This window comes from Acipenser ruthenus, chromosome 6 (assembly GCF_902713425.1).
Source record: "Acipenser ruthenus chromosome 6, fAciRut3.2 maternal haplotype, whole genome shotgun sequence".
Taxonomy (NCBI): Eukaryota; Metazoa; Chordata; class Actinopteri; order Acipenseriformes; family Acipenseridae; genus Acipenser; species Acipenser ruthenus.
Genome location: NC_081194.1, coordinates 71,667,366 through 71,686,654, shown reverse-complemented (window position 1 = coordinate 71,686,654; position 19,289 = coordinate 71,667,366). Strand labels below are relative to the sequence as shown.

The 19,289-nt window shown below is 38.3% G+C and overlaps 1 protein-coding gene across 1 annotated transcript in view; it reads right to left on the bottom strand.

Annotated features, from left to right (window-relative positions):
• Positions 1-19,289, bottom strand: part of LOC117410965 (protein eva-1 homolog A-like) — a 105,260-nt gene that overhangs the window by 37,960 nt on the left and 48,011 nt on the right. The window contains exons 3-5 of the mRNA XM_034017942.3: positions 17,753-17,876; positions 14,980-15,132; positions 4,956-5,099 (exon numbers count right to left, since the gene is read on the bottom strand). Coding sequence (XP_033873833.2) covers positions 4,956-5,099; positions 14,980-15,132; positions 17,753-17,876 — 421 coding nt within the window. The remainder of the gene's footprint in view (positions 1-4,955; positions 5,100-14,979; positions 15,133-17,752; positions 17,877-19,289) is intronic.

Sequence of the window (19,289 nt, the reverse complement as noted above, 5' to 3'; positions counted from 1 at the left end):
AGCTGTTAGTTACTTTGTACCAGTGAATATTTTTTAGAAGGATGGAAACACAATAGGTGACACAAACCAGATGTTGCTGTGACTAACCTGAATAGCTGATGAATAAATACACAATGGATTAGGTTCTGTATTTCACACAGCATCTGCTACACCTTTAACTTTCCCAATTTTTTTTCAGATCTGATTGTATTTGAGTCTCAACTGAAGCCATTTTAGGATGTTTCTAATTTGTAAAGTTCATTGTTGTCTTTAATATATAGTTCATTGTTGTCTTCAATAGATTTTTTTCCCCCTCCTGTCTAAAAAGGTGAATAATGATAATGTGCTAAACTACAGTTGGGTATGTTTTACAGAGCTGCCAATAAAGGATACTTCTGTGGTTATCTCTTATATTACATTTGGGGTCTCACTTTAGGGCCTTATTCCAAGCTTGTTATTATAGGTTCTATGGAAAGGGGTTTGAGTTGTAAAGAATAAGCAGTTATTTTTTTAATAAATAGTTTCAAATAAATAACAGCAATATGTGCACCACTGAGTTTTTTTTATTATTATTATTTATTATTGGGTTTGTCCAGTAAAAAAGTGGCAGGAAAATGCTTTTGAGAATTAATTGATGCTAAAGTGTGAATGAAGAGTGTGGTCACTACTAGGAACAATAAGCAAATTAAAAAGAAATAGCAATGCTATGCAAAAGACTTACATTGACTGAAATGGGCAGTATAAACAGTAGGTTTAAGAGCAGTCGGATGATAGCTACATAGTTGCCCATAAAATGAGAACAGTAACATTAACCAGCTAGTATCTAAATCCCATGCTGCACCTGCTGAGTCATGCATGCTTTAGGAAAGGCAACCATCCTGTAAGACAACCCTAAAAGTTAATCATGGTATTATTGCATGGTATTTTTGCATTTTTACCATGGCTATACTATGCATTTACCATAGTTTACCCGGGTTTGCCATGTTTTTAATATAGTTTACCATATCTCTGTGCTTTACAATGCTTAACTATGATTTACCATGTGTTTGTTGAGCTTTATTACACTTTTTTATGCTTTTACTGTGGTAAAACCTTTATAAGGTCACTACAGATCAGTTTTTGCTTGTAACAACTTGTGCTTGACAGGGGAAGACAATAGCTGCAGAGGATTGTGTAGGAGATGCACAGTATGGATTTTAACCTGAGAACTGAATCCTAAAAAGTGGTCAATTAATTTATTGGGGCAAAGGGGAAATTATTATTATTATTATTATTATTTATTTCTTAGCAGACGCCCTTATCCAGGGCGACTTACAATCGTAAGCAAAAACATTTCAAGCGTTACAATACAAATAATACAATAAGGAAATGTAAAGACATCAACCAATGATGTGCTTTTATAAAAGCAAGCTCATATCCATTCATGTAGTTTTGCTTTGTGACAGTCACTTGAGTCTCTAATAGCCAGCTGGGATTACACAGACACCGGGTTAGGAAGGTTAACGTAAGAGGCACAATGCAGAATTGAATTGAATAAACCTGAATAAAAGAGAATACAATGTTTTAATTGGGGAAGGCCCTTCTCACTTTGCAATAAAGTGAAACTCTTACGTTCTCCATTCTTCAGCCGATAACCGACTCCACTTCATTTTGAAGTGACAGAACTGTTGGTCGCACGCCTCCCTTGTTCCCTTTCACGTGAGACGCAAGCAGAATGTTTCAATGAGCTGATGCAGGGCCATGGGGGTTAGCTTTTTAGCCTTCCTCAATTGGAAAGTAACTTAGAGAGATCAGTCTCCTGTCTTTGATCACAGCGAGGCAGATTAGGAAATGTGTTTGGCTGACTAGCACACAAAGAGTCAGAGAAGTTCAGCATTTTTAAACAATGAACAGCATTTCAGGTACGCCAGGTTTTGATTTTCTGACTCAGTTAATAGTATGCTGCAGCTTTACTGTACCTCAAATAGCACTTTCCATTTTTCTGGACCTTTAATAACCCACAGCTGTATTAAAAGATAATGGGCCCTGCACTTAAAACAACTTGTTTTTAGACACCAAATTTAGCTTAATTTTAATTTATTAAAACACAAATAGGTCCCACTATTCAATCATTTAGGGAAAACATTTTTTTCCCTTTTCTCTCTCTTGAAACCATATTTAATATAGTCACTTTTTAAATACAAAACATGGACCATATGAATATGAATACCAAACAGAAGTAGTTTGTGACAAATACAAGTTTAAGTTGTGAAGTCAACCACATTCACAAAAAGGCTACAAAACACTGGGAAATTGGCATGAATAAAGCTCAAGACTGAATCTTGCAATCATCCCTATGTTTCTATTGAAAACACTTCCAAGTATGAATAAGTTGTAACTGAAAGACTGCTTATTGGGCCTTTACTGGAATTACCACAAAAGCAGACTCCGCCCACAGAAACCCTAACCCAGGAAATTCCACACTAATCATACCCATGTACAATAAAGGTTACATTTCCTCACTACTACTCTCACTTCTGGTAATACCTTCCCACATGGGAAGAAGTGATCCTGCAGTTTACATCTTGTCCAAACACTTCTTTATCGCCATCTGCCTTTTATGTGCAGTGAGTGTGTGCTTGACTGTCCGATAAAACAGGTAGGAGTTAAAGAACTCCCTCTATATTTCTGGCTCCTATATGTACTCCAGGGTGCAATTTGTAACATTTCCAGTTTTATGATACTTTAGAAACTAAATTTACTTTACTGAACCCACGACTCTCCAGTCAAGAGTCCAGGGCCCTAACCACTACTCCACACTGCTGCCCTACTACTTCACACTGTATATAATAAGCTTTCCTCATATAATTGTTTCAATAATCTCTGCAAACCAAAAAATAAATATATAAATGGTATGCATCAGTTTGTTTTCCAGTTTTATAAATTGTGTTAATTTAGGGTGACCAGGGCTTTTTCAGTCAAATATAGGGTATTGCATCACTAAGTAAAAAGTAACTAAAAGCTTGGTGTGCATTGTAGACAGCCTATGCAGCATTCCATCATGCAGCATACTATATACTCTCAAAACACTCAGCAAATCTGAAAACCGAGACTGTGTACCCCAACACATATTATAGCCATGTTTCTACAACTATCACGAATGCAACCCTGTAATTGAATAAAATGTGCATGTGAATAGGATTGCATCAGTTCATTAAAAAAAAGTGGTTTGTGGTCCTGTGAAAAAAATAGCACCACCTGCTGTCCCAGTGGAGAATGCTGTAGGAAAGAGAAATAGAAATTCAGCCAAAAACAATTGATCATGCTCTCTGTCAAATCCATGGTCTAGTCATCTGAAGCTCACCAAGCTCCAGTTTGTGTTATTTGAGCCCTTTAAAATGTTTCCAGTTCAACTAAAACCACAAAAAATACAAAACTGCAACCTGTATTCATAAAGCACCGGTGTGCTGGTAAATGAAATATACTGTAGCCCTATGCAGAAACAATCAGGGACCAATACATCTCCTGATAAAAACATATCATATTTACAGTAAAAATATCTAGAAGGAACAGATCTCTGACACAGAATGCAGAAACTGTGGGTGGGAGGCATTTATAATACTTTGAAAACAAGACTCTGGAAATTCTGATCCTGTTGCAGCCATTATTGACTTTGAAAGTGGATACTCCCTTTTACACAGTGGACTATAGCACAACACAGTGACTTCACCAGGGAGATCTACTGTATACAACCATGCATGTCATTTACTCAGCCCCCTATTCAAATATACACGCTCCTGTCAGAAATCAGCAGCCGTTTCCTCTGTACAAGAGCTCAGTGGCCCTGTGATTAATGACCCTCTGCAATAGAACATGACACAGAGCATATGCCCTGTTTTCTGTCACTTGACTCTTTACATTGTAGAATTTGTGATTGACAGTAAAACAAACTCTCACAGCCACAGTCGTAAATCAAAATTGCCACTAAGAGTGATAGATGAGATGTTTTTAAAGATGACAAAAGCCTGGACTCGCAGTAGCAATCTGTTTTTAACTTTTAAAAACATAAAATACAAAAGCCATCTGAAATAAAACAGAAATGGTGACTAATCAGTGGGCTAATCCTGAATATATAATGTCTGATAAAGATATAAAGAAATGAATGAATAAATGAATGTGTTGTAACATTCTATAGGCACCTTTATGTAAAACAAATAAGAACTGAACCAGAATGGGACCCCCACAGACTGTAGGAAATTGTGACCTCTTCTACAATTGCAAAACAACAGAGACACTTCTGTGTTTTATTGACTTTCTAAGATAGTTTCCTCCTCATTAATGCCGTGTAGTACTAGCCAAGGTACTTCACTGTCTACTCATGCACGACACCCCTCAGTACTTTCTTGTGGTAGTTACTTACCTTCATTTCACGCTTAAGAATTGTAGTTTATGTCTTTTGAAATGCTTAACATGCTTCAAAATCAAAACACAATTGATTGATCTCTTTTAAGAATTAGAATTGTCATTTTCATATATCTTTTTTTAACCATTTCATTTGTTTGAAGTCATTGTGTGATTTGAATTCAGTCAGAGGGCTCTGTTCCTGAAGTATTTACTGCAATTAGTCCTTCCATAAAACAAGATGAAGAGTAAGAAACACTTTCTTTCTCCAAATCTAAACACGACAATAAGCACTTTACATTTTAATTCCATACATAATTTTTGACAGTGACATTCAAAGTAAGTTGTCTGTGTTTCAACTTGATGGTACTTGTCAAAAATATGCTATTGTGTTTATAAGAATAGTAGTAACAGCTCCATTTCCTCTGTAAAATGGATTTAAAAAATAAAATGTATGTATCCTTTGATGACGTTTAAGCTAGCTGAAGTCTGTCTAAACCCAAAGTAAAAAGAGTTAACTGGTTCTTGGCTTCAGTTTCAGTAACCTATCCAACCAAATCACCGGATGCATTTCAAGTACATTCTTTGAGACTTACCACAGGTGTAAATGACACTGAGGTACTTGCGAACGCCAGGGTAACACGGGTCCCCAAATGCATGAGAGCTAGCATACCCACTGCAGCTTCTCTTCCCATGGCACCAACTTGTCATGATCTGCAGGGCAGTGCCTGACTGGCATTCTGGAATTACACATGAGAAAAAAGAACTGTGTCAATTAAAAAAAAAAATCTATGGAAAAGAAAAAAAAAAGTGGCTCTAATTTTATTACAATGTTTTACTGTGGTGAAAGCACTGTCAGTTGGACGTACACCTAGAATTTTAGGATTGAGACATAATTTAAATATATATATATATATATATATATATATATATATATATATATATATATATATATATATATATATACTGAGCATTAAAAGAAATGTATCACTTATATTTGATCATCAAAAGAAACTTATCACTTATATTTGGATAAAATTCACTAGATGTGATCGAAAAATGACAAACTCTGTTTTAGAGCAGGTGCAGTGACTTTTTATTGTGCTGATTAACAACTGACATCACGAAGATGCTGCAAAATGATCTGTTGATCTTGGGCAGGTGTTGTGACTCTTGGTCTCCCAGTTCGTGGCCTGTCACCGACAGACTGTGTCTGGTTATACCCTCGCCAGGTTTGAAATTGCTGGCTGTGAGCACCCAAGACAGCACGCCACAGTACGCTGCCGTAGTCCAGCCTTAAAAACACGCTGATTGCACGAAGGCGCTGCTCTCTTGACAGACGTGGCATACTGTTTTTTTTTCTGTAATTTTCTTTATTGCTTTTATTCAAGCTTGTAATTCAACAGCTGAAATCACTACATATCCAGTGTCCAATCAACTGTCTCACTAATTAGGTGATTAAGTGCATATGCTTCAGTCATAGTCACTCATGTGTGTCATGGTCAAGGATGAATGATCGAGTGATTTCAAGTTAGCTATAACATTTATAAGTAACTTGAACTCTGCAACTGTTTAAGAACTGAAAACAAGTAAAATGGTCTAATTAAGCAAATGATCAGTTCAATTAAGGGTCTAGTTAAATAACTGAGAACTCAGTTGGAATGAAAACCAATAGACACATAGGTCCCCAGGACCAGGACTGGGAAACCCTGCTCCAGCATACTTGGCAGTTGGCCTCAATTTGCAATAACGAGGCCAACTGCCAAAACAATAAAACAATTAACAAATAATGATTTCCATTACATGAGAGTAAATGTTAAAACTTCATGCTGATTTGAACTCGGCTCTCCCCAAGATAAGAACCAACTAAGACGTAGCTTTACAGAAAACTAATGTTATCCCATATGTGTCTCCATCCATTTGCATTTCCTTCCATCTGATAATGTAGATATCCTTCTGCCTGGTGTTGATGGCAGAAGTGTAATGCTAGATCCCAGGATCATCTTATTTTGCCTCCCCAACGCATCAGCACACACAACGACTGCGATACTGGCTCCGGGGATCAACCACAGTGTGGTCTCCCCAGTGCATCAGCATGACAACTGTCTGGATTGAGCTAAGTAGGGTACTTCTCTGGGGTCTTCAAGTGGGCACCTTCCATCCTCTGCGTTTTGACGACTAGCCCACGACACCTCAAGAGGGCTCGACGGTGGTTCTGGCATCCCAGCATCACCCCCCCTCCCCCCACGTCCCCCCGTCCCCCACTCAACTCAACCCAGCTTACTTACCCGTACATCAGCGTTTCTTTCTTTCTATTGTGCATGAGATCCCCAACCAGAATCTTTTCGCCTCAACCACAGTCAGTTGCTGCTCCTCTCTGCTTCTTCAATAAGTTCTTCACTGTGCAACACAACTCTTGGCCACTGAATCCGATGTCTCTGAGAAACCGGGTTGTAGAGTGTGCCACAAATCCTCGACAACCCACCTCCACTGGGAAAACCCGGACTCTCCATCCTCGCTGTTCTGCTTCAACAGCTAGTTGAGCATACCGCAGTTTCTTCTTCTCATACGCCTCATCTGCAGCATCCTCCCATGGCACTGTTAACTCTACCAGGTGAACAAGGCGTGCTGATCCAATATCTCGTCGTAGGTTAGTGGTGGCAATCTCAGGTGGAAAAATAAGCCGTTCACCAACATCTGCCTCTAGCAGCTTCCAGTTGTCCTGGGCGAGGTTTGGTTTTAACACCTTTTATTTGTGGTAGCACTCCTGGGTGGAGGAATGTTGTCTTTTGTGTGTAATGTTTTGATGGAACTGGTGGCAACTTATTGGTCATCTTACGCTTGTCTTCCAATGCTAAGGCCTAACATCGCAGCACTTGGTCATGGCGCCAAGTAAACCGTCCTTGGCTAAGACCCACCTTACATCCTGTCAAAATGTGCCTTAATTAAACATTTATACAATTAATCAAACAATTTAAACAATTAAACTTGTCCCTGCCATAAAACAACATTTTTTACACTTGCAGGACCCCTGCCTTGATACACATCCTCCCCCTTGTCTGATCAAGGCACTGGCCATACCAAGGCCACCTCCCCCTAAAACACAGCCACCCACCCTCAAGTCCAAAAACTCAATTTTTTGGGCTGGTCCCTCCAGCACTTCCGGCAAGGGACCGCGAACCGACGAGGAGGAACCCACGCGGTTTGATCAGGGTGACCGCAGCGCAGGCTATTGACTGGGAGTAAGGAATGGCAGGCAGAGGTGTGCGACTATGGACCAGCGCAGCGATGTCTGAAGCCTCAGGGGGAACACAGTGAGAGGAAGGGGGAGCACACGCGATGTCTGATTCCCACGACGTGACGTCTGCAGCTCCAGGGGGAGCGGAGCAAGGGACCAGGCAAGAAACAGTGCCTGGCAGTGCAGCGACCTACCCTGCTACAATGTATATACCTTCTACTTAATATTGATGATACTAACACCTTTCCAAAAAAGAAGAGTAATATTGTACCAGTACTGTAATACAGCATTTGATTATATTGTATACAGATACATGTTTTTCTTTTATTTCCCATGTGCTTATAAATATGATAGTCCACTGTGCTTAAAAATATGACAAATCAATTCTACATAATAAACCTAGATACTGTATTAAGATCCCCAACATTTGCCATTCCTATAGATTGACAGTCATCAAGGTCTAAGATAAAGGACGCTATTGCTATTTAATTGACTGACAATGATGTCCCTAAAGAGGGAATGAAATTACAAACAACTTCAATCAATGAAACGTGTCCAAATATGTAATTTAGTCAACTCTCGGCGCCAGTAAAGATGAAGTGATATTGACAATAAACGTGCTGTGAGCTGTGAATCCTGCTGGCACTGTGTCAGAGTGCAAGGGCTCGGTAGAAGTCTGTGCCTTCAAAATTGCACATACTGGCAGGAGTTCCATATCTACCTAGTTTATATATGCAATTGAAAAGTGGGCAATAAAAAAAAGTTTACATTTACAGTTTACTGCACATATATGTTGCTATTCCATAAACTGTAAGTTTTACTAGGCTGGGTAACAAAAAAAACATCTGATGTATACTGCGTGCTATCTGTGTGTGGGTGTGTGTAACTTAACTGAGGTTACCCCATCAAAATAAATGGAAAATTCTGTTTAAAGAATGATATCAAAGCTATTAAGAGAGTGCTCCTGACACACCTCTCCTGAAGTGCTGTGAACATTACCTAAAACATTAGGTTATGATCATAACCCTGGTTCCCTGAAACAGAAATGTAACCATTACTGAATGGGTGTTTACCTTCTAAAGACCTGGATCCTGAATACTTTATACCAAAGTTGTTCTTTGAACCTGACACAGTAGTGACCCTGCCCCTAAGGAATCAAAACTACTGCACTCACAGATCTCAGCATCATTTTTTCTTCAAGCCTGCTGCGAATAATGACATGTGAAGCTAGGGAGATGATAAATGGCAAGACCTGGAAGGTCTTCGTGTGCGCTGGTTTTATGGGGACGTGGAAATAGGCATCTTGGAGGTCCACCATGGTGAACCAGTGGCCTGGCCTGATTGACTGCAACAGTCGCTGCACTGTCAACATCAAATACAGGTTGACCTGTCTAAGGTCACGTATCGGTCTGAGGCTACCATCCCGCTTTGGCACTAGAAAGTACCTGGAGTAGAAACCTTCCTCCATCTCAGGGGGTCTATCATGCGAATATAAATATACATTTTGCTCCATAAAGTCAAATGAAACCTGCTGGATCACACAGGAGGCTGTGTGGTCCAGTGGTTAAAGAAAAGGGCTTGTAACCAGGAGGTCCCTGGTTCAAATCCCACCTCAGCCACTGACTCACTGTGTGACCCTGAGCAAGTCACTTAACCTCCTTGTGCTCCGTCTTTCGGGTGAGACGTAGTTGTAAGTGACTCTGCAGCTGATGCATAGTTCACACACTCTAGTCTCTGTAAGTTGGCTTGGATAAAGGCATCTGCTAAATAAACAAATAATAATAATGTTACGTTAACAAATTGAATTACATACCTATTTGTAGTTTTTCATATACTCAATGAAGATTACTTCTCAAAACAGTAAACCAGTAAAAAAACAAATGCCCATATGGTATAAGCCCTAATTTTTGGTTTACAACATTGAAACAATTTCATCAGGTTACCTTTGTGTAACCCCCGTTCCAAACTGATGCTCCAGCGGCATGCTGAACTGAATTGAAATGAAGTACGCGTTAGAGCCGCACTATTATATTCCATGAAACAATTGATTTCATACTGGAGAACTGAAGCACGCCGCACTTATTCCAAAGCAATCTCCCACAATGCATCGTAGTAAGTAATGACAAAACCAGGAAGTGAGTGAGTGTGAATGTATGTGTTTGCTTACGTTTGTTATCGATATTGTGCAATTGTACCATTGAAAATATTATTCCACCCTATCACATAGCATTCTGTGTTCTAGCTAGCTAGTTAGATATGGATTCAAGTGATACCAGATGGTGAATCATTATTTGGAAGATTCTTCAACAGTGAAAGAAAAGAAGAAAGATGATGGCTATTCTCAGCATGATGGTGGAAACAAGAAATGTCGTCATGAAATGCTTAATTACAAGTGTGAGACTCAGAACTGGTAGTTCCTCTGTGGGCGCTGCCATGACTGATACTGGTAGTAACAGGTGATCAGTGTAGCATTGTGGGACACATGATACTCTTTAGCATATCATTTGCATACATTAGCTTAAGTACAGTTCGCTGCTGGAGTGCCGTATGAAACCATGGTGCACCAGAAGCGCTCTGAGCAGCGGGGGAAGGTGTACTAGTGTTGAAAGAGAGTCAAGACGTACTTCATTGTTTCAGACGTTGATCTACTCATGTACTTAATAGGGACATAGTAAATATGTTGTGCTTGAATTCAGTTTGGTATGCCGCTGCAGCATCAGTTTGAAAAGGGGGTAAAGTTACTTATTGTGGAAAGAGTTCAACTGAAAACAGACTCTGAACAGCACTGCTATTTATTGTCAGAGGACACAGAACTGATTTACAAAAATGAAGAGGCAGCAAAAGGCAGCCTTTTAAAATATTGCTGATGATACAGCTGACATGAATTTGAATCACTGCAGGCAGGCAAAATTAAAATCTCTGACTAAAGTTAATAATCGTTTTTCACATAACAAGATGGCGTCCTCTCGTGGAGATTTATTTTATTGTGCAGTTCTGGAATCTGTTCATACGACACCAGCAATACAAGCATATTTACTTTGCTAATCTAATCCTGTAAATCATGTTTAAAATATAATATATAATATAATATGATAAAACATGATATAATTATTATTAATTATTAATCTCACGTAATACAATGTTCTAAACAGTCAATGAAATTAAGTAAATTACAGTAGCCTGGTGCAAATGGAGGAATTTTTGTAAAGTGCAAAGATTGACTGATTTGATCTTCATGGAATTGAAAACATTTTTGGGGTTACTTGGCTGAATTAAAGCTATTCTCCCAGTCCAGGTAATTTTTAATAATGAAAGAACTATAAGGACAGCAGACAGAGCAATTCTTCATTTAAGTAAATGGCTGCAATTAGCCAAATGAACAGGATACTACCGACTGACAGAAACCCAATGGCACAAAACATAAGTCTTTGATCTAAATCAAATGTAGCACTCATTTGCAGATAACACTGTTGTTAGTTTCCCCCTTGACAAAACACCACACTATTACTGTATTAATACATAAACCAAGTACCTAACCCGTGATTGTATGGGTGGAGCCTTGCCATTTAGATTATCACCGCTTCCTTTATTTCCAGCAACAATCATTCAGCACTGATCCTACTTTCTAATTGTAGCGTTTTAATGATTCCCTTGCAACTGGTTAACAACAGGTTTTGTCGCCCCACAGGACCCCAGCTACCATAAATCAGCAGCTAGAGTGGCTTGATAATGGCAGTGAGGTAGGTTGAAGGTTGAAGGTGGAAACAGGGCTTTGAAAACCCACATGCACTAGAACAACAAAAAAGGGAGATGAATGGGGCTGCATTCTTTGTGAACAGATAATCTCAGTATCTGGTTGCTGGTTTGTTTATTATGCCTCCAGGTAATTGCAGGAGCCTTTTGTTGTTTTGATTCAGTGTGTCATTAAAGGTGACTTCAGCAGAACTGCTTTATACTTTTTTAACCTTGACATTAATCTTCTATGTTTGTGGTGGACAGGAATGTTTAGACTTGAAAAAAGCTTTTGTTTTCAGCAGTTTATCATGAAAGATGGATATATTATGGATTTATTTTAAATGGAAAGCTTGACCTTTAAAAGGGTTAAATCAGGAGTCTCCAATCCTGGTCTTGGAGGGCCGGTGTCCCTACTGGTTTTTGTTCCAACTGTACCCTAAATTTCTTAATTGGACCAATTAAGCTTCTAATAAGCACTTAATTGGTTCAATTAAGTAATTTAGGGTACAGTTGGAACAAAAACCAGGAGGGATGGGGCTCCTGAGTGGCGCATCCGGTAAAGGCACTCCACATGGAGAGCAGGATGCACCCTATTGCCTGGAGGTCGCCGGTTCGAGCCCAGGCTACTCCACTGCCGACCATGGACGAGAGCTCCCAAGGGGCGGCGCACAATTGCCTGGGCGTCATCTGGGTAGGGAGGGCTGCCCAGAGCTGTGTTGTCCTCCGACGCTGTAGCTCTAAGGTGGCTGCATGTTGGGCCTGCAGTGAAAAAAAGCGGTTGGCAGACGGCACACGTTTCGGAGGACAGTGTGTGTTCGTCATCGCTCCCGAGTCAGTGCGGGGGTGGTAGCGGTGAGCTGAGCCTAAAATAATTGGCTATTTCAAATTGGGAGAAAAATTGAGAAAAAATCAATTGCCGACTACTAAATTTATAAAAAAAAAAAAAAAAAAAAAAAAAAAAAAAAAAAAAAAACATGAGGGACACCGGCCCTCCAGGACCAGGTTTGGAGACCCCTGGGTTAAATGATTCTTGTGATATTTTGCAGCATAAGAAGGCCAACAGTGTACACAAATACTAAAAAAAGGAGAGCTTCACGATTCAGCAGTAAGAGACATGTTGCATTATCCCTATTTCCACTTTGTACTTTACAGTTTGTATGTATATTTAGTAAAGGGTCCCAGGCAACTGGCTTTCCACCAATGGAGGCTCCTAAGAGCCTCCTCAAAATTTCAAAGTGCTTTAATTGATACAAATACTGCATCCATTTCATTTAAGTTTGTTTTATTACTGAGTCTATTATTATTATTATTATTATTATTATTATTATTATTATTATTATTATCCAAAAAATAACCAATCATAAAAAACCCTGTTTTTCTATTTCTGGATACTCTTTATAGTTTTATATTTATTTACAATCTAGCATTTGTTGTTAAATTGTTTAAACCAAATGCTAAATCACAATAGAGTCAGTTTATTACTCACCTTACTGCATTTACAATTATCAAAAATTACATGAACCAAAATTTCACATTGAAACCATGATGATGAATAAATTAATATGAAACTCTGACGCATGTGCATATCTAAAAGTAATGTACAATTTGGCATAACAGGGAACTTACAGAATTAATTTCTCGCTTTGATGAGTTGCTTGCTGCTGACATTGAACAAGCAAACTTATTTACTAGGATGTCAAAAACGAGACAGAATGACTTGATTTAATCAATTTCCTTTACTGTGCTAGAAGAGATCAATAAATAAATTAATGAAGCTCCTTTTAACATGGCAGATTGATGAAACAATGTTTGTAGTTGTGCCTCTTCTGATTTAGAAATCACCAGCCATCACTGGTACAGAACGGTATATAATTATTTTGTTGGTCAGTTATTTACGTTTAATATCGGATGTGCTTGTTTTTTGTCTGCCTTCTTCCTGCCTTAACAACTTTGTTTAGAAAATATGTTATGCAAAGTATGTTAGTGACGTGCGACCTGACGGGGCATGGGGGGGGGGGGGGGGAGGGGGGGGGGGAGGGGGGGGGGGGGGGGTCCTGGCTCTGCTTTTTGTATCCCAGGCTCTGCTCTTTCAATTTACATCTCCAGCACGGAAAATAGATTTTGTACTGACAATATATTTCTTATAAGACATTGCTGAGAACACCTAAATACATCTCAGAGGCCCTAAAAGCCCGGATAATCTAAATCTACATTACACATTACTTTTTAAGTAACTTTTAACTCTTGTACACCTTCCACCTGCGGCATTTGATATTCTTGTAGCTTTTTTTTTTTTTTTTTTTTTTTTAACAAAAAAAACCTTGGATCCCTTATAAAGGTGCATTTGTAAATAATATTTCTCGTGTTATTAATAACAGTGCGGTGTATATAATTACATTCTAAAGTGCAGCTGCTCTTCCCACCTGTGCTGGAGGTGTCTGGATCAGTGTATCAGTGTCTCAAATGAGTAATTCCTTCTGTGCTGGTAATGTAGTTTTTGCTTGGAGCTATGTTCCCGTAAACCACTCACAACGCTCCATTCTGGCTTGGTTCTGGCTCAGTTCCACTAATGTCCTTTATTCTTGGCACAGAAACAACAGCTTAGTCAACCAGACTGTGGCAGGGCAGAAGCCCTGCTGCTGTAAATAGTGTGTTTGTGGGAATGTAAGGTTGGCAGGGATGGAGTTAAATCTGTCCCTGCCAGCAGTCGCACATCCACGTCCAGAGGGCGTACCCCGCGCCGCTGCCAGCGTCACCACTGCTGGAGAGCCTAATGCATCCGCCACCACCAGAGTACCCCAGCAGCAGTCAGTTCCACCCATGAGCTCAGTCGACACAGACCTTTGCTGTGATATCTTAAAGTTAGGGCTATAGGGAAGTATAGTACAATCTATACAAATGTATTTTGTTCATCTGTATTATATTGTTATTTTTATTTCTTTTTCACAGTAAATATGTTTGCAAAGTGGTTTGCAGCATTAGAACATGGACATTGTTTCCTTTCATAAATAAACTGAACTCTTGTTATTTAAAAAAGAAAGTTTGACTTTGGATGGTTTTCTTTATTTAATCCCAGGAACCTGGCTAAAAAGGGACCCATGACACACACCAACCATTTTTTTTCCAGTAATGCTTGAAATTATAGAAGTTTGGAGCAACACATTTCTAACATGTTTCAGCCCAGTTCTGTATTAATTTGCCATGGTGTGACCTACTTTCATGTATATACTATTTAAATTGGCTACTGTACAGATGAAAGAATCCCTAGAGGCACTGGTGCATTAATGAAAATTATTAAAATACACTATTCTGACCTTTGGATCATGAAACTCAAATTAGCTGTAAATACTTAAAAGTTGCTGTGCAATGGATACGAACTGGAGCATTTTGCAAGTCAACGAATGCTGAAGTGTCATGTTGCTGGTTGGGCCTAAGTGTACTTAACCATTTCTATTCACTTCGCCCATTATTTGGTTCTAAATTGAGCACTAGTGACTGTTTAATGAGTTTTTTATTTCACTTTGCACTGGGGGAAAAAGCTCAGAACAGTATCTATGGTCTTATGTGTCCTGCCAAAAGTCACACGTACAAGTCATTGGATTACCCAGAATTCTTAATTTCCTGTTTTATGATGCTTGGAGTCTTACCTACAGCTGGAACCCCTGTGTTCTGATACGGACACTCCAAGCTCCCCTTCAGTGACCATCCAAAGATGGCAGAGTAGATCGCTATCACCATGCTTTGTTTGCAGCTCAGCTTTAACTTGTCGTCTTCACATGCAACTTTACTCTTGTATTCATCTGGAACAAAGTACATATTGGATGAGAGCTTGCAGAAAGATGTTTGCCCTGGGAAATTGAGCATGAACAGTAACAGTACAGTCAATCTTAAAGAGGAAGCATCAATGTGCTATGCTTAAAATAATAATATAAAAAATAAGACATCTAGTGTGTAAGGCCACTTGTACACTTCCAAGTATTATAGAGGTTTCTGAAGAGACTCCATGTTTCCTCTTCACTAGCTCCTGCTAATGGATTACTTTTCTTCTGAGGGCTGCTGTTTCAACTGGTGCATTAGAGGAGCTTATTCTTGGTTAATTAGCACTTTTATAAGGCTCACTCTAGAGCACATGGTTACTAATATATACAGTAAATCATAGTACCACAGTTAACCATTAATTCATGTTGAGTCAAGGTATAGCGATGACTGAGTTGAACATGTGGTGCTATATTCCAAGCATTGTCTGGCAATGGTTAATAATGGTTTAGTCATGAAGAAAGCATGGTGAAACATGGTTTAAACATGATACAAAATATATGGGTTATGCTTTTTATTCGTATCTCTTTATTCCATATACTGCAGTCAACCTTCTTTGTGTAGCTCTAAGAATCAGCATTTGTCCACCTGTGGTTAAAGTAATGACCTCTTCTTTCATTTTAAAACTGAACTGTAATTACAAATTTGCTTTGAGTAGAATCACGGCTGAAATAGTGCTCTTAATGTTCTAGTTTACCAATGAGGCACACACTGTCAGGGTGTTGCTTCACGGGCCATTTGTTTCCTTAATTGATATTCATGTACAAAAACTTCCAAAGCTTCATTATCATGTTCAATGCGCAAATAATTCTAAACTGAAGAATATATATACAGCTGATGAGAAGATGCATTACGGCAATGTGGAAATTCATAGTATTATTATTAAGACTAGCTGCTACTGAGCTGAGTGGACAATAGGAAACATTAGATCTGCAGTAAACTCTTGAGTATTTTCATGTAATAAGATAGAATGTGTGCCTTTTTTAATATTAGACCTGTCAACCATCTTTTACTACATTGTTTCTGTGAACTGGGACACCTTAAAACAACTTGCTTGACTTCCAAATCATTTAATTTGTTTACTTGTTGTAGTACTCTACTCATCAATGTTGTTACTGTTAAAACGTACAGTAACTGAGAGTATAGAGCAGCCATCCACCATTGGCCTCCAGTGTTCCTCATATTATCTGTGCTGGAATTTCATTCTCCTGCCCTGCAATTTCAATAAAGCAGGGTGGTAGGGCAATCGTTAGAGGGATTTACAGTATATGGGGTAAGGAACTCGCTCTGTGCAGCATGGGGGATTCTAATAGGTAAGGGCCAACACTTTTGTAGAATATGTATTAGAAATGAAAAGTGAAAATGGTTCTTCATATTACTCATACATTAAAGTGTAATATTTGTATTACAATATACAAGGCACAACATTACACGGTTAAAGAAACAAAAGTTTTGTCTTGTCTCATAATATAAACTAAAAGCACTTTATCCCATGAATGCTGATATCCATGATACACCACTTCAAGATACCTCATTCTCAAAAGGACTTATAATTGGAAAATACAGAGCACAACGAGCCCTGCCCTTCTATTGCCCATTTAAGCTGATCTGCAATGAAGAAAAATGGATGTCTGAAAAGCAGATAAATATGGCAAAAAAGAAACAGCCCTGCAAAAAAATCAAATCACCAGGCAGAAAGAAGCCCTAATAAATGTGATCTAGTTTTTGCAGCACTTTTAAGAGGCCATTACTTTTAGGACACAGTCTTCATCTAGAGCCTGCCTGCAACAAATCACGCCAAGGAGCAGGATTCTAAATGACCATTTAGATTGGAACTCAAGAAGACAAGGCCCTGACCTGAATATATCTCAACATTATTTACTATCCCCAGAAAAGACAAGGAGGCACTTTTTAATGGATTTTTTTTTTTTTAAACGGTTGCATAGTAGTAATAATATTCAAACACTACCATTATTGAGTTCTCGTTGTGTTGTTTTTTTATTCTAGGGTTTATAGACTGTGGGCATTTGCCAAGAATAGGAGTATAAGCTTCACCATGGCTGTAGTCAAAGAGTGTTGAGTGAAATAGAGTAAAGATGAGCAGCACATTTTCATCAGAATTAATTGATTTATATACTGTATGAACACTGTGTCTTAAATACATTACTTCATTACTATCCCTGCTGGGAATATTTTAAGTGAGGCACCTGTCAAAACCTCATTAATATACCATTTGAATCCCTTTCCTGTGAAACATGTGAAGAGTAATTCAACACTTTGTTTGGTTCAGTTCCCCTCTAAATCCAATTATAGGGACAGCTGTGGTTTTAATAATAATGAAAGAGCAAGTTAAATGAAGATCTTTAAGGTTTCCAATTGCTGACTTGACAGAGATGCTCAGCAGACACTGAAATAATATTGTTGTAAATGAAGCATTGCAAACTTAAGAGCAGGTAGTGGCATTCTGTTTGGTAATTTTTTTCTTTTATATTACATTAAAAGAGTACTGAAAGCACAAAAAGGTGACATTGTGCAGTAAAGAATTGGGGCTGGGATTACTTAGACTGTGACAGTGTAAACAGACAGCGTTCGAGCAGAACTTACTTGGTCGGCATTTGTACCACACAGTGAGGTATTTGCTGGTGCTGGGACAGGGGTCCACCCCAAAGAGTCTGCTGTTGACAAGAAGCTGGCAGCTCCGTCTGTCCTGGCACTCATCCTGCATTTTCTAGACAAGTAAAAAAAAAAAAAAGTAAAACATGAAGTGATAACAGGATACTGCCTCTCTTACTGTATGTGCCTCAGTTGTCACAAAATCAGCCTTCATTGGGCCTCCGCGGTTTTCCATAGGTAAACTAAAAAAAAAAAAACACAACACAACAAGACATTTGCGAGTTTGTAAAATTCAAATTTAGACTTATTTTTAAAATTTGATTTAGAAATGTTTTATTATTGCTAAAAATTATTGTATTATTAGAATGCTTACCGCCTCCCGCCCCCCCCGAAAGTTTGACACGCCCCTCCGGTTGAGAACCGCTGTGCTAAACTAATTGACTTAAAATCATTGAACCAAGAAAGTACTGGAAACTAGTATTGTTTTGTGTTATTTTTTGTTTTTATTCTAAGGAGAATGAAATTACCTTGGCAAATAAACTGCTAGGCCACATACATTGCAATGAATTTTACAAAGAGTAAATAAAGGTAATCCATTACGGAATCCACTGAAGTTTGTCTGCTCAAATCGTGACACTTGTTAAAATGTACTTCTAATTAAAATAACAGTTGCCAGTTATTTTCATTTCCATGAATTATCATTTGCTGTATACCAAGGAAATGAAGAAAATAAAAATAGCCTTAAAGGGTAAAGCCTTTTAAACATTCCTATATTAATCATGCACAACATTTACCATGTTACAAGGACCACACCTTCCAGATAACAAATTGTTTTTTTAAAGGCTTTGCTATTACACCTTTAAGTTCTCTGCCTCATTGACTTAATAAATTCCGTTCAGGTGGCTGCTGAATGCTACCCTCCTCAATCTCTCTCTGATAAATAGATAATAACCATTTATTTTGATATCATAAACACAACATCAGTAATATCTTTTTTCAGATCATATAAATGCTGTTCTATTTTATTATTATTGTTATTACTTTTTACCAGCTACAAGTTAATGGGGAGGGGGCCAAAATACTAAAATATAATAACACTAATTATTTTTTAAACAACGTTTTTGGCAGCAAATGAATAAACTCATTCTGATTTTATTGTAAGTGTTCTTTAATAAATTACTATGTGTGTCGTCTTTTAAAACCTAGTTAATCTGGGGATTACGTCACCTTGAAAGATTTACAAATGGAATGATATTTAAAAAGAAGGAACATAAATACAGTGATTAAAAGCATAATTATTATGCAAAGAGAATTAAGAGAGGTTCTCACTGTCTGGGCTGCAATCTAAGTTTCTACATAGTTTATATTTTAACAATTACCCACAAGCAGCCATATCTTAGCCCACATGCATTGCTAAAAATGTATGACACCTGTGCATATTTGGCATAACACATATATTGTACAATTATTTGCATCACAAACAACTAACACCTTCCTGACCTGATGTTTAACGAGTGTCAGAGCTATC